Raw genomic sequence first — 19,273 nt, forward strand, 5'->3', positions numbered from 1 at the left:
ACACACACACACACACACACACACACACACACACACACACACACACAACTTCTCTCCCTCTCTCTCTTTCTCTCTCTTCTCTCTCCCCTTCATTCAAACATCTTTCTCAGTAGCTTTGGAGGGGAGAGAGCAAGGAAGAGCTCCAACATTTTGTCTTTCATGCCTTTGAATAACTTATTTTTTTCCTTAGAAATGCTTTTAGAGAACAGATTCACTTTCATCTCACATTTGGAATAAACAGAATTACTATCACAGTGGATGGCCTACTTAAAAAAAAAATACACAAAGCACTCTCTTCCTAAATGTTTCCTTTACTGTAGCATTCTCCTCTATCTGTGCGAGCATAGGCAAGGAATGAAAATGTATCAACCTAAGATACAATGTCACCAGTTGTTAAGAGCTTCTTTTCTGTCTTCAGGAAAGAATTAAAGTTGGCTTATTTCCCTTTAGTTTGTGGAAAGAATACTGAAGAAAACTTGAATTTGAGAATTTTTCACCTGCTTTGTCACCCTGGGCAAGTTCCTAATCTCTCTGACATGCTCCTTCATGTATTAAACACATGTTCCCTGGTGTTAAAAAAATAAAATTCAATGAAGTGGAAATTATAATGGTCTTACCTGTTTTCAAGATTACTGTAAACACTAAATGAGATAATGCATTTTAAAGGTTTTTTGTAGGTTTTTAGTAGTGGAGGCTGGACTACAATCTTGGATCCTATCATATACTTATTGCCTGAGTTTAACACCTCCAATAAGTGTGCTTTTGGAGTTTCTCTTTCTAAATTTTTTGAATATCTATTTTTGACCTCACTACCTTTACTTTTACAGCAGTTCTCACTTATCAACATTATGACTTTACTGTTTCACTAATTTTAAATTTAGAGACTCTCTAGTTCTTGTTCATTAATAGACAGTGCCTATTGACATTGTGTTACTAAAGGGGTTTCAGAAAACTTTCCTTCATTAAAATATATCATCATCACCCTAGGATCAGCATGCGCCTGACCACTAATCCATGCTAAAGAAACCCTTCTTTAATAGTTCTCACTTTCTTGCCTCTTCCTATGCAGTCAAACTAGGGTCAGTGGTCATAAGATTTCAGAGAACCTCAATGAAATGCTCCTTTGGGGTTTGTTTCTGCTATTCTGATGTGTGTGTGTGTGTGTGTGTGTGTGTGTGTGTGTGTGTGTGTGTGTTTTCACCTTCTACCCTAGCCTGTCAGAAACCAATGTTTTGTGGTCCCTGCTTGGATATAATTTACTCTCTTGAGGATACAAGTCATTGTGAAATGCAGAACAATTGCCTGGCAACCAACCCATGTTCACTTTAGAGGTATGCCTAATTACTAACAGATCAAGGAGGTTTTCTGCTAAATCATAATAATATTGTACTCTGAGATATAACATAAGAAAACAAATTAAACAGAGGTTGGTAGTGCAGAGCTTCACAGGAAACTACTTAGCCTCTCATGCTTCCACAGGCTTTGAGTTGGATCTAAGTCAGAGCTCAATTTTCCCACACATCTCCAGAAAATATGAAAACACACTTTAGAAGATTTGAAGAAAATTGGATATCAATTAATAGCTACTTTACTTCCTTTTTAATTTGCCTTCTCCATATAGGGTGTCTGTAGGAAAGGGAATAATTTAACTTATTGGGGCCTAAAAATTGTTTAATCTCTGTAGGTCTTCCTTCCAGGAATAATTGCATTAACTGTTAGCATGATGCCACATAATAACACTCATAAACTATTGCATGACGATCATTTTGGAAAAAGAAAAAAAATCATATTCAACTGGTCTGATTGCCAAGATTATAGGAATGGCTTAAAAACTTTAAAATTTTTGTCAAAACTCTATCAGAATTTTCCCATGAGAACAACAACAAAACAGAATATTCTTCACACATGGAACTCAGGCAACTTCCAGTACTTCTTTCTCCCCACTGCTTCAGAGCATTGTTCCTGTCACTTACATTTCCCCCTAATCATTCTTATTCACTACTGATAATCTGAGTCATTCTTCAGCTGCTATTTATCTCTTCCTCAATTTTTAAACCTATCCTAAGAGAATTCAGAAATATTTAATCAATATGAAATATCGAAAGAGTTACAGGCAGCTTTGTAGGATCTTTGCAGAGGAAAGAGTTCCACTATACTAAAGAGAGATATACAATGTCTGTTATTTGTCATGGGATGTTCTATGAAAGATAATATTGTGTGCCTATTAACTATTCATAATAGGTGTAAACACTAAATGTTTTTATTGCATTCACACACATTAAGCTATCCCAGCTTAATGTGTGCTTAACTTTTCAAGCACAGTTTGTACATCTCATTGTGAATCACTGGAAAAGTATTGTTACTCCTGCCCCATCCCAGACCTCATTAATCAGAATCTCCAAAAGGTCTGTGGGGGTAGAGGAGTAGAACCTAGTCATGCATATTTTTCAAAAGCTCCCTAAATTAGATTTTATTTGTTTTCCCAGTTGAAAGGTTTGGTGCTATCCCATTCTGAGTATTTTATTAATATCACCAAAGACCCATGTCCGATTAACGATTTCGGTAGATGGCGCTCTTTCCACCTGCCAGCTTCCTCGCTTGGCGGAATGAACCCTAAGTCATTCATAAAAGTCAAGGGCAGGTCAAAGGTGTAATTCCACGCCAATATTGAAAGCATACACTAGAACTTACCTTTGCAAACCAGTTGTTAGTCAGTTAAGACACAGTTAATACACGTTAAAATGGTTGTGGGGAAGGGGTACAGTATCACATTTGCTTATTACATGAATGTAATTATTCTTCTGAAGAGTTCAAGAATGTCAACTTCCTGGCACAAAATTAGAAACTAAAGAAACAGAGTAGAAAGCAATGATTTTTTTTATATAAAGTAGAGATTTAGACAAAAGAGGTTTCTTTTAATATGAGAAAGATATAGGAAATACTGATGTTATTGCTATAAAACATACTGTGTGAAAAGCATATCATGGGGCAAACATAGATGTCTGTATCTGCCAAATTGGGAAACAATACCAGGTAGCCTGCAAGATCATCAGCTTTAGAGTCAGCTAACCCTGATTGAGAAAATTCAATTATTCCCGCTATTTTATCCCAACCAAGTTACTCATCCCTTAATTCTCAACAAGATATTACCTACTTTACTTGGTTATAATAAGCATTAAATTAAAAGAGATAATGAATGTAAAAGAATTATTTCAATGCTTGGTGCATAACTAGTATTTAACAGATAAAATTACTTTTGGAGTACTAAGTAAATGTAGGTGCTGAGTTTTTAATTTTTTAAGTAGCAAAGGACAATAGAAGATTACCATGAGGTTTTGAAGGGAAGATTCCTTTACCAGTCAGTACTAATAATGATGAGAAAAAAATTAGAGGAAGATAAGCAGGAAACAAACTGAAGGTTAGCTTTGTTATAATAAAAAAAAGTCTAAACCTTAATTCACAAAATCTAGATTTCCAAGGTGCTCTCTATTTACAGGATGTCTGACCCTAAGTAAATCAATTAATCTCATCTTTAATATTTATATGATGGAAATTACATGAAATAAATTGCTTAACCTCACCTTTAATATTTATATGATTGAAATTACATTAAATGCCATTTTTAATATGACATGATTTTGAATATTAAGTCATAATAATGTATATAAAATGCCAAAAAACTATAGAGTCCTATAAAATGGTGCTGAGGTAATTATTAATAGTTAAATTTTATTGATTATTGAAATTCATCATTAAAGTTAAAAATTATTCTTTCAACATAAAATGAGATACTAAGTGAGTTACTAAATTTGGATGAGGACAAAAAGAGCAGTTACTGGATTGTGAAGTCAAAATTTATGAAGAGAAAAAATATTCCCTAAAATTGTGAGAGATTGGTATTAGCAATATTTGCAATAATTGTGGAGTAATTTCCATAATATTGTCCCAGTAATGATTCTAATATTCTTTCATTTTCTTTTTGAGACAGGGTCTCGCTCTATTACCCAGTCTGGAGTTCAGTGGTGCAATCATGGCTCACGTGGCTCACAGTCTTGAATTCCTGGGCTTAAGTGATCCTCCCTCCTCAGTAATATTCCTTCTATAATGCCATTGCCAATACTTTTCAGTTTATCTTATATTCTACTTTGCCCCATTAAATTAGTACACATATTGGATAGTTCCTGATTTCATTAATTTAATACTAATTTTCTTTATATAATTTGAAAATTTTAAAGAAACACACAAATATATTAACCAAATGAAATATTAATTAATTAAATATTAATTAAATTATTCATGTTACTATTAATTAAATTAATATTAAATTAATTAATGTTGATTAAATATTTCCTTGGGTTAATATAATTTGTATGTTTCTTTAAAATTTTAATATTAAATTAATTTAATATTAATTAAATATTTCATTAGTTTAATATAATTTGTATTTTTCTTTAAAATTTAAATATTAAATTAATATTAATTAAATATGTCATTAGTTTAATATAATTTGTATTTTTTCTTTAAAATTTTCAAATTATATAAAGAAAAATTAAGCAGATAAAATCAGATTAGGAATAAAGTAAGTAGAAATCATGAGATTCTATCGAGACTCTCATAATATTATAATCCCTGGGTTTACACAGTAATTTTTAATAATAATAATTTATGTTAACAAGCTAAAGTATTATATCTCAATATTTCATCTACTGGAGACTGTTAAAACTTAGTATTCTGTGTTAAATATGTACCTACATATAAAGTGCAGTAATGTAACCAAAGAAAACAAATAAGAAAGCTTTTTCACCGCAGTAACTGCTATGCTGTTTGATAGTCAACTGTCTTTTTAGCATGCAGAGAATCTTTATGTTATACTTTAGAAACATGTTTTTGGAGATGGGAAACAACATGACATGATTTTGTTTTTGTTAAACCACTACAATTTTTTCAAAGCAGTGTATATCACAACTATTTCTCTGTGTTGAAGAGAGTATCAAGTCCTTAAAGAAAAATATAATCCCAAAACTTTGGGAGGCTGAGGCGGGTGGAGCACGAGGTCAGGAGTTCGAGAGCAGACAGGAGAATTGCTTGAACCCGGGAGGCGGAGATTGCGGTGAGCAGAGATCGCGCTACTCACTCCATCCTGGGCGACAGAGGGAGACTCCGTTTCAAAAAAAAAAGAAAAAAAGAAAATGCCCTGCCCTGCCCTGCGTGCCCTGCCCTGGCACAGAGTCTTGCTCTGTAGCCCAGGCTGGAGTACAGTGGGGCGGTCTTGGCTCACTGCAAGCTCCGCCTCCCGGCTTCACCCATTCTCCTGCCTCAGCCTCCTGAGTAGCTGGGACTACAGGCGCCCGCCACCATGCCCGGCTAGAAAGAACATTTTCTAGTCTGCAGGAGGGGAGAAAATGAAGAATGCACCTATTATTTTTGTGTTAGTACAACATTTAAAAAAATTGCATTGTGAAGCAAACTACCATCGTCAGCTCTTTAATGGACAGCAGCAGACAGGAAACTGCCTTCACCCTAAGAGACTTAAAGACTGAGAACTGAGTTAGATAGCAGGTGCACAGGCCAATCAAGTCAATTTTCTAACACAGAGTAGCATGTTGTGGAACTTGTTCTATTAGTCTTTTTTCTCCGTTAAGGAAGCAAGGATCTCTCTGTATGGAAGCAGTGCTGCTATTTCTAGTTTGAGGGAAAAAAAATGGTAAGGAATTTGATAATTAATTGTTTTTTAAACAGCAAATTATATTTTAAACATACATTTTCCACACCTATAGGAGAAGGAATCTCAAGAACGCACACAATTAATAAAAGCTGGCTCTGAATTACCCATACAAGTGCACAATGCGTTCAGTAAACAACTGATTATGCAAACTATATCCTTTCTTTCCCAGAAATAGCAGCTAAGGAAGAAGTTTTTAAGATCAAAAAAAAAAAAAAAAAAAAAAAAAAACTAAAATATTTTATACTTGAAGGCCTTCAGAATTTTATTTCCTTTTGCTGTTGAAAGGTCATAACAGCCAAGATGAGTAATGTATTTTATTTTAAATTTCAAAGCGTCATGATGGTTAAGGGTAGAGTGGAGGTGCAGAGAAAGAAGTTGGCAAGAAAATGTTCAGGGCCTGTTGTAAAACCAACTGCAAGCCAAATATGATTCCAAATAGGCAAGAACAACCTGTTACAACAGAGAGCAGTTTTCAAAGAAGAAATGAGAAGGAGGTGACTTGAAAGATCATTTCCCAAATATAACTAAAGGAACATGTGGATACTTTTATATTAAACACATGTTAATACAATATTTCCATATATTATTAAATGCAAGAAGATATATAATTATATAATTCTATAATCAGAAACAAAATAACTCCTAGAAGTAAACAGTTTGTTAATTGTAGTAGTAGTAGCTACCTAGGCACTTACCTAGTGCTCTTATTAAAAACTCACCACAACCCTCATGTCTTACAGGTTGTTCAGCAGATTAAAAGAAACCGATAGATACCGAGAGAGTTAAGTAAAATGCACAAGGTCACACTGGAAAAGATAGAGTTAAGAGTCACTCAGCTCTGTAAAACTCCAAAGCCCATGTTTCAACTCTACAATACTGTGCACTACATAAAAGTATGTCGTGGTCTTGAGAGAACTTTATTTCCCGGACTTGAAAAATAAGTCACAAGCGGAGAGCAATGGCTCACGCCTGTAATCCCGAGGTCGGTAGATCACTAGGTCAAGAGTTCGAGACCAGCCTGGATAATATGGTGAAACCGCGTCTCTATTAAAAATGCAAAAAATAGCTGCGCATGGTGGCGCGCGCCTGAGAGGCTGAGGCAGAAGAATTGCTTGAACCCGGGTGGCGGAGGTTGCAGTGAGCCGAGATCGCGCCCCTGGACTCCAGCCTGGCTGACAGCGCGAGACTCTGTCTCAAGAAAGAAAAGAAAAGAAATATAGAAAGATCACAAAGAACTTTCCAACAGCTTAGATTTTAGAGTGCGTTAACAATTGCCAAGACCTAAGTGACACTTTAGTGTACAGCTAGAAAACACGGAACGACATTCCCATAAACATGAAATGTTTGGGGGAAAATGTACTATTTTCCTTAGTTTGTGCAAAATCTGAAATCTGAGTCAACTTTGTTTCAAAATGGAATAAACAATGTTTGACTGGACACACTAAACATTCTTATTAGCAACAATGCGACACTTACAAGGAGTTTCCTTTTTTACACTCTTCGAAGAGGAAATATTCCGATTTCGTAAAATTAGATCTTCACTTCTAAAGAAAGTAAAGATAAAAAAAAGTGTGGTTACACAATGTAACTAGTATTGACTTAAGGGTATTGTGATCTCCATGCAGTGATCCCATAAAAGATGTGACCAAAATACCTACTTAAAATTTGAACGTCAGTCATGAGACAACATGTTAACGATGAAGGGAATATTTCAAAAACTACTATCTGACATAATATGATTCTTACTACGATTCATATGGGCTTTGTTCTTCATCTCATCTTCAACCAAAAAGTTGATGACTAGAAAAAGGAGCATTAGAATGGGAAGTAACACTACCTGACAATAGAGAAAAACTCCGGTCAAAGGAAGAGCATAGTTATAGAGCTCCGAATGTCAGGGAAAATCAAGCATCAGTCATTCGGAATTAGCTCTGTATCGGTCGGTTTTTTCATTACCTAATTGTACGGGTGGAAACTACTTCAAAGTAGAGGTTCTTAAGAGAGGCAACTTAAGCATTTGAAAGTGCAGGTTTATTTCCTCCTAGCGAGAGAAGGAGAGGGTCACTCGTGAGAAACCCATCTTCAATCTGTGAGACGCCCCCTTCTACTCAGCCCACGTGGCTAAAGTAAACAGAAGGTGGGCCGGGGCGGGGAGAAACAGAACTCGGTCAATTTCCCGATTTGTCGGGTCTTTAAAAATACAGGCCCCTAAAGCACTAAGGGCATGCCCTCGGTGAAACGGGGGAGCGCTTCTGCTGAATGAGATTAAAGCGACAGAAAAGGGAGAAGAGAGCGCCGGCAAGGGGATCTAAAGGGAGATAGAGACGCGGGCCTCTGAGGGTAAGGTGGGCGCAAGCGGGTGTGTGGTGCGGGGAGAGGTGCCAGTGGTGGAGGCGGGGGCCAGTGCGAGGGCACGTGCGGATACACTCTCGAGGAGGTGGGTGCGCGCAGGGGCGTGTGCGCGGGACCTCGAAGTGGTGGTGGAGTGCAGACTAACAAAAAGTTTCAAAGGGAAATCTTGGATGTCACGTCCTTGTCCAGGCACCCATGCCATCCCATCCTCCCACCTCGCCCCGACCTTCGCGCCTGCACTGCGTCTTCTCCCGGCGGTGGAGACCCGCCGACGTCCCCGGGGTCCCCAAGGGCTGCACCCTTCCCCGCGCTCGCCCGCCCTGGCCCCCGCCCCGCGCTCATCCGGGCGCACCACTCCCTCCTCGCCACCGCACGGCGTGAGGGCAGCCCAGGTCTCCACTGCGCGCCCGGCTGTACGGCCCCAGGTGCCGCCGGTCTTTGTGCTGGACGCCCGGTGCGGGGGGCTAATTCCCCGGGAGCCGGGGCTGAGGGCCCCAGGGCGGCGGCGCAGGCCGGGGCGGAGCGGGAGGAGGCCGGGGCGGAGCAGGAGGAGGCCCGGGCGGAGAAGGAGAGCCGGCGGTAGCGGCAGTGGCAGCGGCGAGAGCTCCGGCGGCCGCCGCCGCCTCCTCGCGAGCGCCGCGCGCCCAGGCCCCGCTCGCATGCTAGTCACGTCCGCCCCCTCGGCGCGGCCGCCCCGAGACGCCGGCCCCGCTGAGTGATGAGAACAGACGTCAAACTGCCTTATGAATATTGATGCGGAGGCTAGGCTGCTTTCGTAGAGAAGCAGAAGGAAGCAAGATGGCTGCCCTTTAGGATTTGTTAGAAAGGAGACCTGACTGCAACTGCTGGATTGCTGCAAGGCTGAGGGACGAGAACGAGGTCAGAGCGCTTCTCTTATGCCGCGAAACTCTCCCTTTCCTCTCCCCTTCGCTTTTTCTCGGGCTTCCAGGGACTGGGGAGCAAACCGTGTAGTGTCACCCACAAATACCAAGAGGGAAGAGGGAAGCTTCACAAATTACTGGAGCCTCTTCAACATGGCTGACAAATATAGTTTTAATTCCCTATACCCCTTTTAAACCTGTAGTTCTGTGTGCTCTTCTCTCCTCCTAGTGCTCCTCCCTTCCTCACCCAGAAAACTTACCTTTGTGCCTCCGACGAGCCGGTTTCCCGGCCTTTTAATCCGCAGAAAAGTGATTTTTAAATTTGCTTTCCTTTCTAAAATAGTTCAGCTTTGGGGGGCACTACTTTTCCCTTTAATCCTCTGCCCCTGTTTCTTTCGTGTGAGTGAAACGACTCTCCCGTTTATCCTGAACAACCTCAGAGAGAACACTGATACGGTGTTTTTCTACCCTTTTATCAGCTGTAGGGTCTGGGTCTGGGTTGGTGTCTGCCTCCTCCTACCTCCTTATCCCCCTTTAGGGGGCTGTACGAAGTCAATGTCACAGGGAGTGGAATTGGAGTACACTGAGTGGGGTTTTGTGTGTGTGTGTGTGTTTTTCTTAAGTCCGCGCGTTTTGTTAGCGGCACTGAGTGAAAGAGGAAAGAATAGTTTCTCCGGTTCCCCAAACAAGACCAGAACTCACTTTTCTCAAGGTACATAAGTCTGCGCTGGGCTGAGCCTTCCAGCCTGGGGAATGTATGTAAGAGAATGTATGGACAAATCTGTGTCCCGGCTTTGTGCTTCTCCCGAATCAGCTTCGTTTGGTTCCTTGGTAAGTGACAGGCAGACACAAAGGCAGGCGCAGGCCCGGGGAGGGGGCGGGAGGGGGTGGGGAGCGCAGCGTTGAGAGTTGCAAGACTGCAAGGTCAGGGGCGCCGAAAGAAATGAAACCCAGTCCCAGCAAATAAGTAAGAGCAGATTTGTAACAGTCCCATCCAAATTTCTCTTTTGGCCTCTCTCTTTGGTCTTTCATCTCTCTGCCTTTCTCTCTGTGTGCCCTCTCTACTCTTTTCTTCTCTCTCATACACACACACACACACTCTCTCTCTCTCTCTCTCCTCGCATCTTGCTGAATCTTTTCACTGGGACTGCTTGTCTAGTTTTATTAAGCTAACACGGTTTCTATGGAGAGTTTTCTACCTATGACATAATAAAGTGTGGCCTAGATAGACTCCTGGAAAGGCCGAAAATGAAATATAAGTGTTACTTGCTGGTTATTCCCCTCATGATATACTTTTAATTACATTGAGTGAGTTCTTCCTTCTTCATCTAATATTTGGGAATTGAGAAAAGGCTTATTTTCCAGCGGTAAAATTTAGTGAAATATTTATATATTTTACCTGTTTAGGGAGTGGAATAAATTCATGAATTTAATATCTCAAATCACACATTGTGCTTTTTCGCCTTCAATCAGGGATTATAATGGGAAACCCACATTCAAAGATATTCATCAACAAATGATCCAACATAGAAATCAGATTGTATCTTAAGGGAAGTTGGGATTCACAGAGAAAAGACATTGGTTTGGTTTGGTGTAAGACTGGTGGTATTGTTGCCTGGCTAATGAAATCATTATATTTGCATTTTAATGGAAAGTTGAAATACTAAGGGGAGTTATGTTCTATGTTTGTATATGTGCTTAATAATATTTGGAATAGAATATAAATTTAAACACAATAAATATTCATTTTTTAAATGTTAAGCAGAGAACTGTTAGTGAAGGGTTGGATAATCAAACTGAAGTTTAGAAGACAATTTATAGGATTTAAAAAAGGATAGAAGGAAAAACACAATAACAGACATTTCTCCATAAGTCGAATTTGCAAAACTATTTGTCCTTGATAGTTCACTTTGTAATTTTCTGTTTTGATCTTTGTTAATTTCATGTAGTTAAGTTTGCTTTAATCATTGATACGCAGGGTTCTTTCACATGATTACAAGGGAGAAGCATTACTTATCTCTGTGGAATAGAAACGGTTCATTGGTTAGTTCTTATTTGTCAAAAAAAAAAAAAAAAAAAAACACTTAGGATTTTACCATTAATGCTGTTCATGGTAAACTATCGAGAAAACTATGGTTAATTATTCCAGCAATTCAGAATTGAAAACTATTCCTTTTGCTAACAAACTAGTATTTACTTTTTGGGGACAACTTTTCAAATGTGGTATATACTGTCTTCAGACTATTCAACTAATAATAGATGCAACATTTTCCACTCAATAAATAAGAATAACTGTATTGGTTAATAATTTTGAATATGAAGGCTTGTTTTTTCCTGTCATCAAATTTAGATTCTTGTTATTTTGTGCATCCTACTTTTATGCTGAAAATAGCTGCTAATTAATACTGTATAAAGTATTTCAGTGATTATAAGGAAGAGATGTGTGTGTTAGTCACCCCTCTAAATAAAAGTAACATCCTTTATTGGAAAAGAGAAATTATTTTAATAAGTATGGGATAGTTTACAATAAAAGACATAACCTCAGTTCTTTCTTGTATGTGATCGTACTACCTAGGTATCTGCTCCAAAAATTCCATAGGACTGTCTTGGATTATTGAATTTTAGGAGCATGATAATGGACAATAACAAGATAGATAGCTTTTCTTAACTATGACGTTGTTTTGCTTGTGTTCTTATTGAACTAATCATTAATGAGAAATTAACTTGCAGTGAGAGAAGTCCCTTGCTTTGTTTAAATTGTCATATTTGCCAAACTCTTCTTAAGGCTTTAAGTAGGTCTGATGTGCCAGTTTATGCCAGAAGCCAGAGGAATTGATATGATTTTGAGGCAGTGGCACATGGTCCTACTAGACATTGGCAAGTGAACATCACTTCCAGAACAAGTGAAGTGCACCTGCCAAGGAGTTGTTATGAAAGAATTCCAAAGTCCTTACTGGGCACTGGTCTTGTATTAGGTAACAAAAACCGGAGTTAATGTTTTAGTTTCACTTGTTGAAGTTAAAAGTTCCCTATCTATTCTTCTAAGACTCCACCCCCAAACAATGTTATAAGTCAAATGTCACTATTGAAATGTATTTCCTTATTTGCTGACCTCATTAAGAAGCCCTTCTTATGATTCATAGGCACACCTCACAGAAACTCTATTTTCCATCATGCCCAAAGTCTGAGTAGGTAAATTCTTATGAATTCTTATGAAATTACTTTGAAATAAAATATCTTCAAAAGTTATGCATGCTTTACATTGTATGTCAGTATTTTAGAATATCTAACATTTATAAAATATTAGATCTACATTTTGTGCTTTAATTGCTTCTAATGCAAGTTGTTTTTGTTATTGTTTTAATAGAATTTCATAGTCATATCTGGGAATTTCAAATTGCTGGAAAGAGTCATCTTTGTTTTATAAATAACCGTATAGACTGTTTTAATGTAATTGTTTCCTACCTTGGGAACAGGCTAAAACTTTGGACCAGCTGTCAGTATTTATTCATCAGAATAACACTTTGTCAATGATTATTCTACCATTGCACAGTAGTTCTTAAGGATGGTAATGGTACCAAAGCCAGCAGCAATAGAATATCTCCCAAGCCAACTTTACAATTGGAGCCTTAACTGTGGGAAAGACCAGTTGCCAAGTAGAGCTGGTGGTTATCTGGGAAACTGTGCTGAAGAACACAACCACAAATGATTTTGCCAAATATACAGTATTTACTTGGTCTAGATCTCCAATTTCTATTTCGACTCACTGCCAAAACTGAGTGAATACTGCGACATTATTGAAGGAGGTTATGCAGTACATCTGTTGGTTTGGTGTATAGTAGGAGAGAAGGGTTCCAGGAGGGAAAGGGGAAAGTGAGAGCATGTTAATCACTGTGACTGCAATCCAAAAAGAATTATGTATATCTGCTTATTTCCAGCATTATTTTTGTCCTATATTGTACATTGCAGAAACTTGCTGACTTAAAATAGATATATAATCTTTTTCTCAATAGAATAGATATTTGGTTGTCCATTCCAAATAACAAATTTTGGATGGACGTGGTGTCTCATGCCTGTAATCCTAGCACTTTAGGAGGCCAAGGTGGGAGATCACTTGAAGCCAGGAGTTTGAGACCAGCCTGGGCAACACAGCCAGGTGCCACTCTCTACAAAACATTGAAAAAATTAATGGGGCATGGTGGTACATTCCTGTAGTCCCAGCTACTCAGGAGGCTGAGGTAGGAGGATGGCTTGAGCTCAAGCGTTCTAAGTTACAGTGAGCTATGATCGCACCACTACACTCCAACCCAGGCAACAGAGAGAGACCATATCTCAAACAGTAACAACAACAGCAAAACCAAACAAACTAAAAAGCACATTCTATCAGCTTTGATTTATGTTTTCTTCATTTGTAATGGCATGTAGTTAAATGTGTCATGCTTCAAAAAGAAGGAACAGATAGTAGATGGATTTTCAATATAATATATATTACATATGTTATATATTTTCAATATTCAATATATAACATATGTAAAAATAAATTCAGTGATAATATCATCCTACCTGCAGTTTAAGAATTCAGAACTCAGGCTGGGTGTGGTGGCTCACTTTGGGAGGCGAAGGCAGGAGGATCACTTGAGGTCATGAGTTCTAGACCAGCCTGGACAACAAAGTGAGATAGCTGTCTCTATTCAATAAAAAATAAAAATAAAAATAAATTCAGAACTCAATGCTTTATACTCACTGAAAGTTGTTCCTCTAAACTGACTTGAAATCATGTTCCAAATAAACTGAGAATTAAAGTAAGAGACGAGGCCGGGTGCAGTGGCTCATGCCTGTAATCCTAGCACTTTGGGAGGCCAAGGCACGTGGATGACTTGAGGTCAGGAGTTTGAGACCAGCCTGGCCAACATGGCGAAACCCCATCTCTACTAAAAATACAAAATTAGCTGGACACGGTGGTGCACACCAGTAATCCCAGCTACTCGGGAGGCTGAAGCCTGAGAATCACTTGAGCCTGGGCGTGGTGGCTCATGCCTGTAATCCGAGCACTTTGGGAGGCCGGGGCAGGTGGATCACCTGAAGTCAGGAATTCGAGACCAGGCTCGCCAACATGGTGAAACCCCGTCTCCACTAAACATACAAAATTAGCCCGGTATGGTGGCACATGCCTGTAGTCTCAGCTATTCTAGAGGCTGAGACAACAGAATCACTTGAACCCTCCAGGAGGGAGAGGCTGCAGTGAGCTGAGATGGCTCTGCTGTACCCCAACTTGGGTGAGACAGAGCGACTCTGTCTCAAAAAAAAAAAAAAAAAAAAGTAATAAATAGGAGAAGAATAAATTGGGATGAAGTGTTTTTGAAGGACAGTCTAGGATATAAAATGAACTGGTTGTTTGACTAAAAATACTACAAATATTTCTTTCACATTGCATTGCTTTTTTGTCTATTGGAAGGTAGGCACTGATTTCTATGTCTTTCTATTCCCTAATAGAACCTACTATTGACCTCTCAGTCAATATTTAATGGATGATATAGAACTAGTGAAAAACCATACAATTTAACTAGAAAAAAAAGTATAATCTATTTTCTTTTCCTTTTTTTTCCCCCCGAGATGGTATCTTGCTCTGTCACCTAGGCTGGAGTGCAGTGGCGTGATCTCGGCTCACTGCAACCTGCCTTCCAGGTTCAAGTGATTCTCCTGTCTCAGCCTCCAGAGTAGCTGGGATTAGGAGCGTGCCTCACGAAACCTGGCTAATTTTTCTATTGTTATTACAGACAGGGTTTCACCATGTTGGCCAGGCTGGTCTCGTACTCCTGTTCTCAAGTGATCTGACTTCCCCAGTCTCCCAAAGTGCTGGAATTACAGGTGTGAGCCACCGTGCCTGGTATAATCTATTTTCAATGTATAAGAGAAAAATAGTGTTAGGTGTCTTGGTTACGGTGATGATGGTAGGAGTAATGGTGTGTTTTCCTTACATTTAATTTCTATAGGCTATGGCAGTTGCCCTATAAAAGCCACCCATTTTAAGCGCAACAGTGAATACTTTTCAGTAAACTTATATGGGATCATATATTTTTAATTAAAATATTTATTGAGATAATTATAGATTCATATGCCATTGTATGAAATAATACAGAGAGATTCCACATACACTTGCTCAATCTCCCCCAGTGGCAACATTTTGCAAAACTATAATATCATATCACAACCATGATACTGACATTGATATGGCCTGCTAATCTTATTCAGATGTTCTCAGTTTAAGTTGTACTCATTTTGTGTGTTTTGTTTTATACCCTTTAATCACATGATCACATATTTTTAAGCCTTTTTTTCCTCAAAACAGAGAAGTTTAGCACAAAGGTTTAGCATCTTATCAATCATGTGATTGTGCTATTATGCCATATTAAAATGTGTGTCAGAATATAAGTTTTTGTTTTCTTTTTTTGATAGAATGGCCCTTATGTTAAAAATATTTTAAGTTGCTTTGTGACAGAGTAAGTTGGTGTCATTTAATTCTCATCACAACCCTAGAGATAGGTATTATTCTTATCCCTGTTTATGAATGAGGAAACTGAATCCCAGTAAGGTTAAATAACTTCCTTAAGTTCATACAGCCAATATATGGCTTAGGCTTAGCCAGCATTTGAGTTAAGCAGTCTATCTTTAGTGCCAAATCTTTTAATCACTATATTATACTTCCTCATTATCATTGATAGTTGTAAAAGTATATAATGTGGACTATGTAGAGCAAGTCATAAAAGGAGATTTAAAATGCATACAGTTGTTCACATAAAAACTTGTAGCCAAATGTTCATTACAACATTATTAATAATGGTAAAAAATGGAAACTACCCAAATGTCTATCAGGTCATGAGTGAATAAACAAATTGTGGTATATCCATACAGTGAAATATTATTAAGCAATATAAAGGAATGGATTATTGATAAATGCTGTGACACAGGTGAATCTGAGAGGCATAACAAAGGCCACGTATGATATGCATTCAATTTTAAGTAACATTCAGAATAGGCAAATCTAAGGAGACAAAGTTAGCTAGTTATTACTAGGGGCTGGGGTGGGAGGGAGGTGACTGCTGATAAGTATGAGATTTCTTTTGGGGATGATGAAATATTCTATAATTAGGTAGTAATGATTGCCCGACTCTTTGAATATGCTAAAACCCACTGAATTATGTGCTTTAAAAGAATGAATTTATTGTATGTCAATTATATTTCAAAAAGCTGTTGTTATAAAAATGAATATAGTTATTTGATTTATGTTATGTCAGAAAATATCTTACATCTCATTCAAAAGAAATGCAGGAACTGTTTGGATTGAATGAGGCTAAGCGTATCTTTCTAGGAAGATGGCATTAAGGAGTTTTATTATGCCTGTAATCCTGGCACTTTGGGGGGCACAGGCAGGAGGCCAGGAATTTGAGATTAGTCTGTAAAACATCCTCTTATAGATGAGAAAGATACTTAATCACTCAAAAGTTGGCATTGTATTTCGTGATAACAATAGCCTTTAGAGCTTATATGGGAAGATTCAATAGATAGTGATAGGTTATATGACTTGGTAAACAGGACTTAATGTATAGGTACAAGACACTTTTTCAGATGTCTTTAGTTACCTAGCCACTCAGTTCAGGGGATGTAACCCAAGTGTTAAAAGGAATGTGACTGGGCACGGTGCTCACACCTGTAATCCCAGCACTTTGCCAGCCCAAAGCGGGTGGGTCTCTTGAGCTCAGGAGTTGGAGACAAGCCTGGGCAACATGGCAAAACCCCATCTCTACAAAAAATGCAAAAGTTAGCTGGGTGTCGTGGCACATCCCTGTAGTTCTAGGTACTTATGGGGCTGAGGCGGGAGGATGGCTGGAGCCTGGGAAGTTGAGGCTGCAGTGAGTCATGTTGGTGCCCCCACACTTCAGCCTGGGTGACAAAGTAAGACCTTCTCTCTCAAAAAAAAAAAAAAGAAGGAATATCTATAAAAACTGCTGTTCTTGTTTGAATTGCTACAAAGTGCGGTTTAATAATCTAGAAATAATAACAAATTACTAGATCTGGGGGGTATTAATGTCTTATCTGTGCGAAAACAGAAGGGCAATGCAGGGCAGAGAATAAACTTCAAAACTTTGAGTTTGTTAACTGTTTATATCTCCACTTGTCATGTTTCAGATCTTAAAATTAAAATGGGAAAGTATCTCATAGGGTTTAAGCAAGTGACTCTTTTTCTGTTAAATGATATTGTGACATGTTGAAGATGTAAAATAAGGTCGAAAAGGGAGTTGCTCTGCAGCAGTCTTCATAATGCCAGGACAAAGTGAGAAACAGTTAGGGCCCGAATGATGATGGCTCTCCATCTTTGCTACGCATGGCCGCAAGTATTTACAAATACCAGCAGAACTTCTACAAACCACTTAATAGTAAAATGAGTGCAGATTTTTAACACTAGTCCCTATGGAACTATGACTTGTAGTTTTGGACACACAGGGTGAATAACTTGGGGTTGATTGTATTTGAATTTCTAATCTTATGTAATTCTAGATACCAGACATTCTTGTTTTGCAATGCTTCTCTCCCTTTTTATTCTCATGAGAACGTTGGGTTGCAGCCAGTTGGATCCCATACCTTGGGACCATGACTGATAACCAGAATGGAGAAAATTCACTGATCTGGAAACGGTGAGCTTTAGGCTACGGTTCAGAGACATATTTAAGATAAACATATGATTGTACCCAATAAGGAAGTATATTGTCTTTATATGATTGTTATGATCACTTTTTCAATGAGTAACTATAGAATTTTGCTTTTTAAGAGTATGATCATAGCATCTATTTGTAGATTTGTTGAATATGTGTGGCAAGCCCAAGATAGATGCTCATGTTAGACCCCTCAAGAAGTTGGTGTAGTGATGGTTATGGAAAGCAGTAAAATATAATTTAGGTTCTGTTCTCCTTACTGGAGAAATGAGTAGCTTACTTATCTTCACCCTCTCTTGTTTTTCTTAAAACTTTATGAACCACCTCAGCTGACTATAAATTTTTGTACTAGTATCTCTATAATTCTAAAAAAGTTGTTCACAAGTTTGAGTGTAGTACTTCATCTTTGCTTTATAACGCACTTCCAAAAAATGTAAATCTGTTCTCACATATTAGGAATATTTTGATTTGTTGTTAATTTTTAGCTTTGCTTTTTATAAGTAATTTATACGGAAGATACACCATATTCAAAAGAAGAAAAATGGGCTGTGAATTTTTGCTGATGTACTACTCTCTTCAAAGGGAATTGCCTATGTTCAGGCATAGAAATGCAGGCAGTCTGACATTTAGGTATGCCATATAGAGTATTGATATTTTTAATTTGCTACTTTTAACATTTTGAGATTTGTCACAGTTTGTTCTGTGGGTGGGTAAAAGTAATGGTAATTTTAATTACAGTTGATGTGCCTCATTAGCCATTGCTAAAACCTGCCTTACCAAATCACTTATTTTCTTGATGCAGTGTTAAATCTAGCTTCTATGTCCACATTATACATTAATGAGAACATTCATCCATCTCTCAAATGAGTTGTTATTATAGTAGTTTCTCCTGAAATAGATAATGCATTAAAAAAAAAAAAAAAAAAAAGAAAGCTTCAATAGGGATAATGAAAGCCAGATAACATAGCATGGTATCTGAGTTATTGTTCCTGTTTTTCTTACCTGGCTGCACTAAGAAGGGCATTCATTAAAAATTACCATGATTATTAGTTGTGCTGCCTCTGAAGTAGAGCACCAGAATTTGAGAGTAATACAGTGATACCACACCCAGATTCTATCCATAATATACTGTCCTCGTCTTATTAATTTTTTAACCTGTTTGTTCTTTTAGCACTTTTCCTGCTTTTATTTGAAGTCTCTTGCTTTGAAGTTATAGAATTTTTATATTTTCCATTGACTGTAAAGTTATCTCAGCTCTTTTATAACTTTTCATGATATTTGCATTAAAAGGATCACTTTTAGCACCCTGTAATTAGTTCAGATGATTATTAGCTTTTTGTTTGTTATACTGTGTACTATACTATATACATCATAACAGAAGAAGAAACCATTTCTACAAATACAGTATCTGATAGTTCATCAAATCAGAGTGAACATCTTAAAACGTGAATTGAGTTATTAAAATATTAATTCATTTATATTCCTATTTTAATATACAAAATGTAACTGATGAAAAGAAGAATACCATAAGTGGGTACCTTTCAAAAATGAAGGAAGAAAAAATCTCACAACTAAAGATTCTTACCACATAAATTATTTATTTT

The 19,273-nt window shown here is 37.9% G+C and overlaps 2 protein-coding genes across 3 annotated transcripts in view; one reads left to right on the top strand and one right to left on the bottom strand.

Annotated features, from left to right (window-relative positions):
• The window catches only part of LOC111547986 (translation initiation factor IF-2-like), a 9,991-nt gene extending 1,190 nt beyond the window's left edge, over nt 1-8,801 (bottom strand). Inside the window, exons 1-2 of the mRNA XM_026455023.2 lie at nt 8,293-8,801; nt 7,202-7,269 (exon numbers count right to left, since the gene is read on the bottom strand). Of these exons, the coding sequence (XP_026310808.1) occupies nt 7,202-7,269; nt 8,293-8,738 (514 nt within the window). The 5' untranslated portion in view covers nt 8,739-8,801. The remainder of the gene's footprint in view (nt 1-7,201; nt 7,270-8,292) is intronic.
• The window catches only part of TET2 (tet methylcytosine dioxygenase 2), a 148,125-nt gene continuing 137,312 nt past the window's right edge, over nt 8,461-19,273 (top strand). For both annotated transcript variants that reach the window (XM_023220130.2, XM_023220131.2), the window contains exon 1: nt 8,461-8,956. The gene's annotated coding sequence lies outside the window, so the exon portion shown is untranslated. The remainder of the gene's footprint in view (nt 8,957-19,273) is intronic.

Source organism: Piliocolobus tephrosceles, chromosome 3, assembly GCF_002776525.5.
Source record: "Piliocolobus tephrosceles isolate RC106 chromosome 3, ASM277652v3, whole genome shotgun sequence".
NCBI classification, from domain to species: Eukaryota; Metazoa; Chordata; class Mammalia; order Primates; family Cercopithecidae; genus Piliocolobus; species Piliocolobus tephrosceles.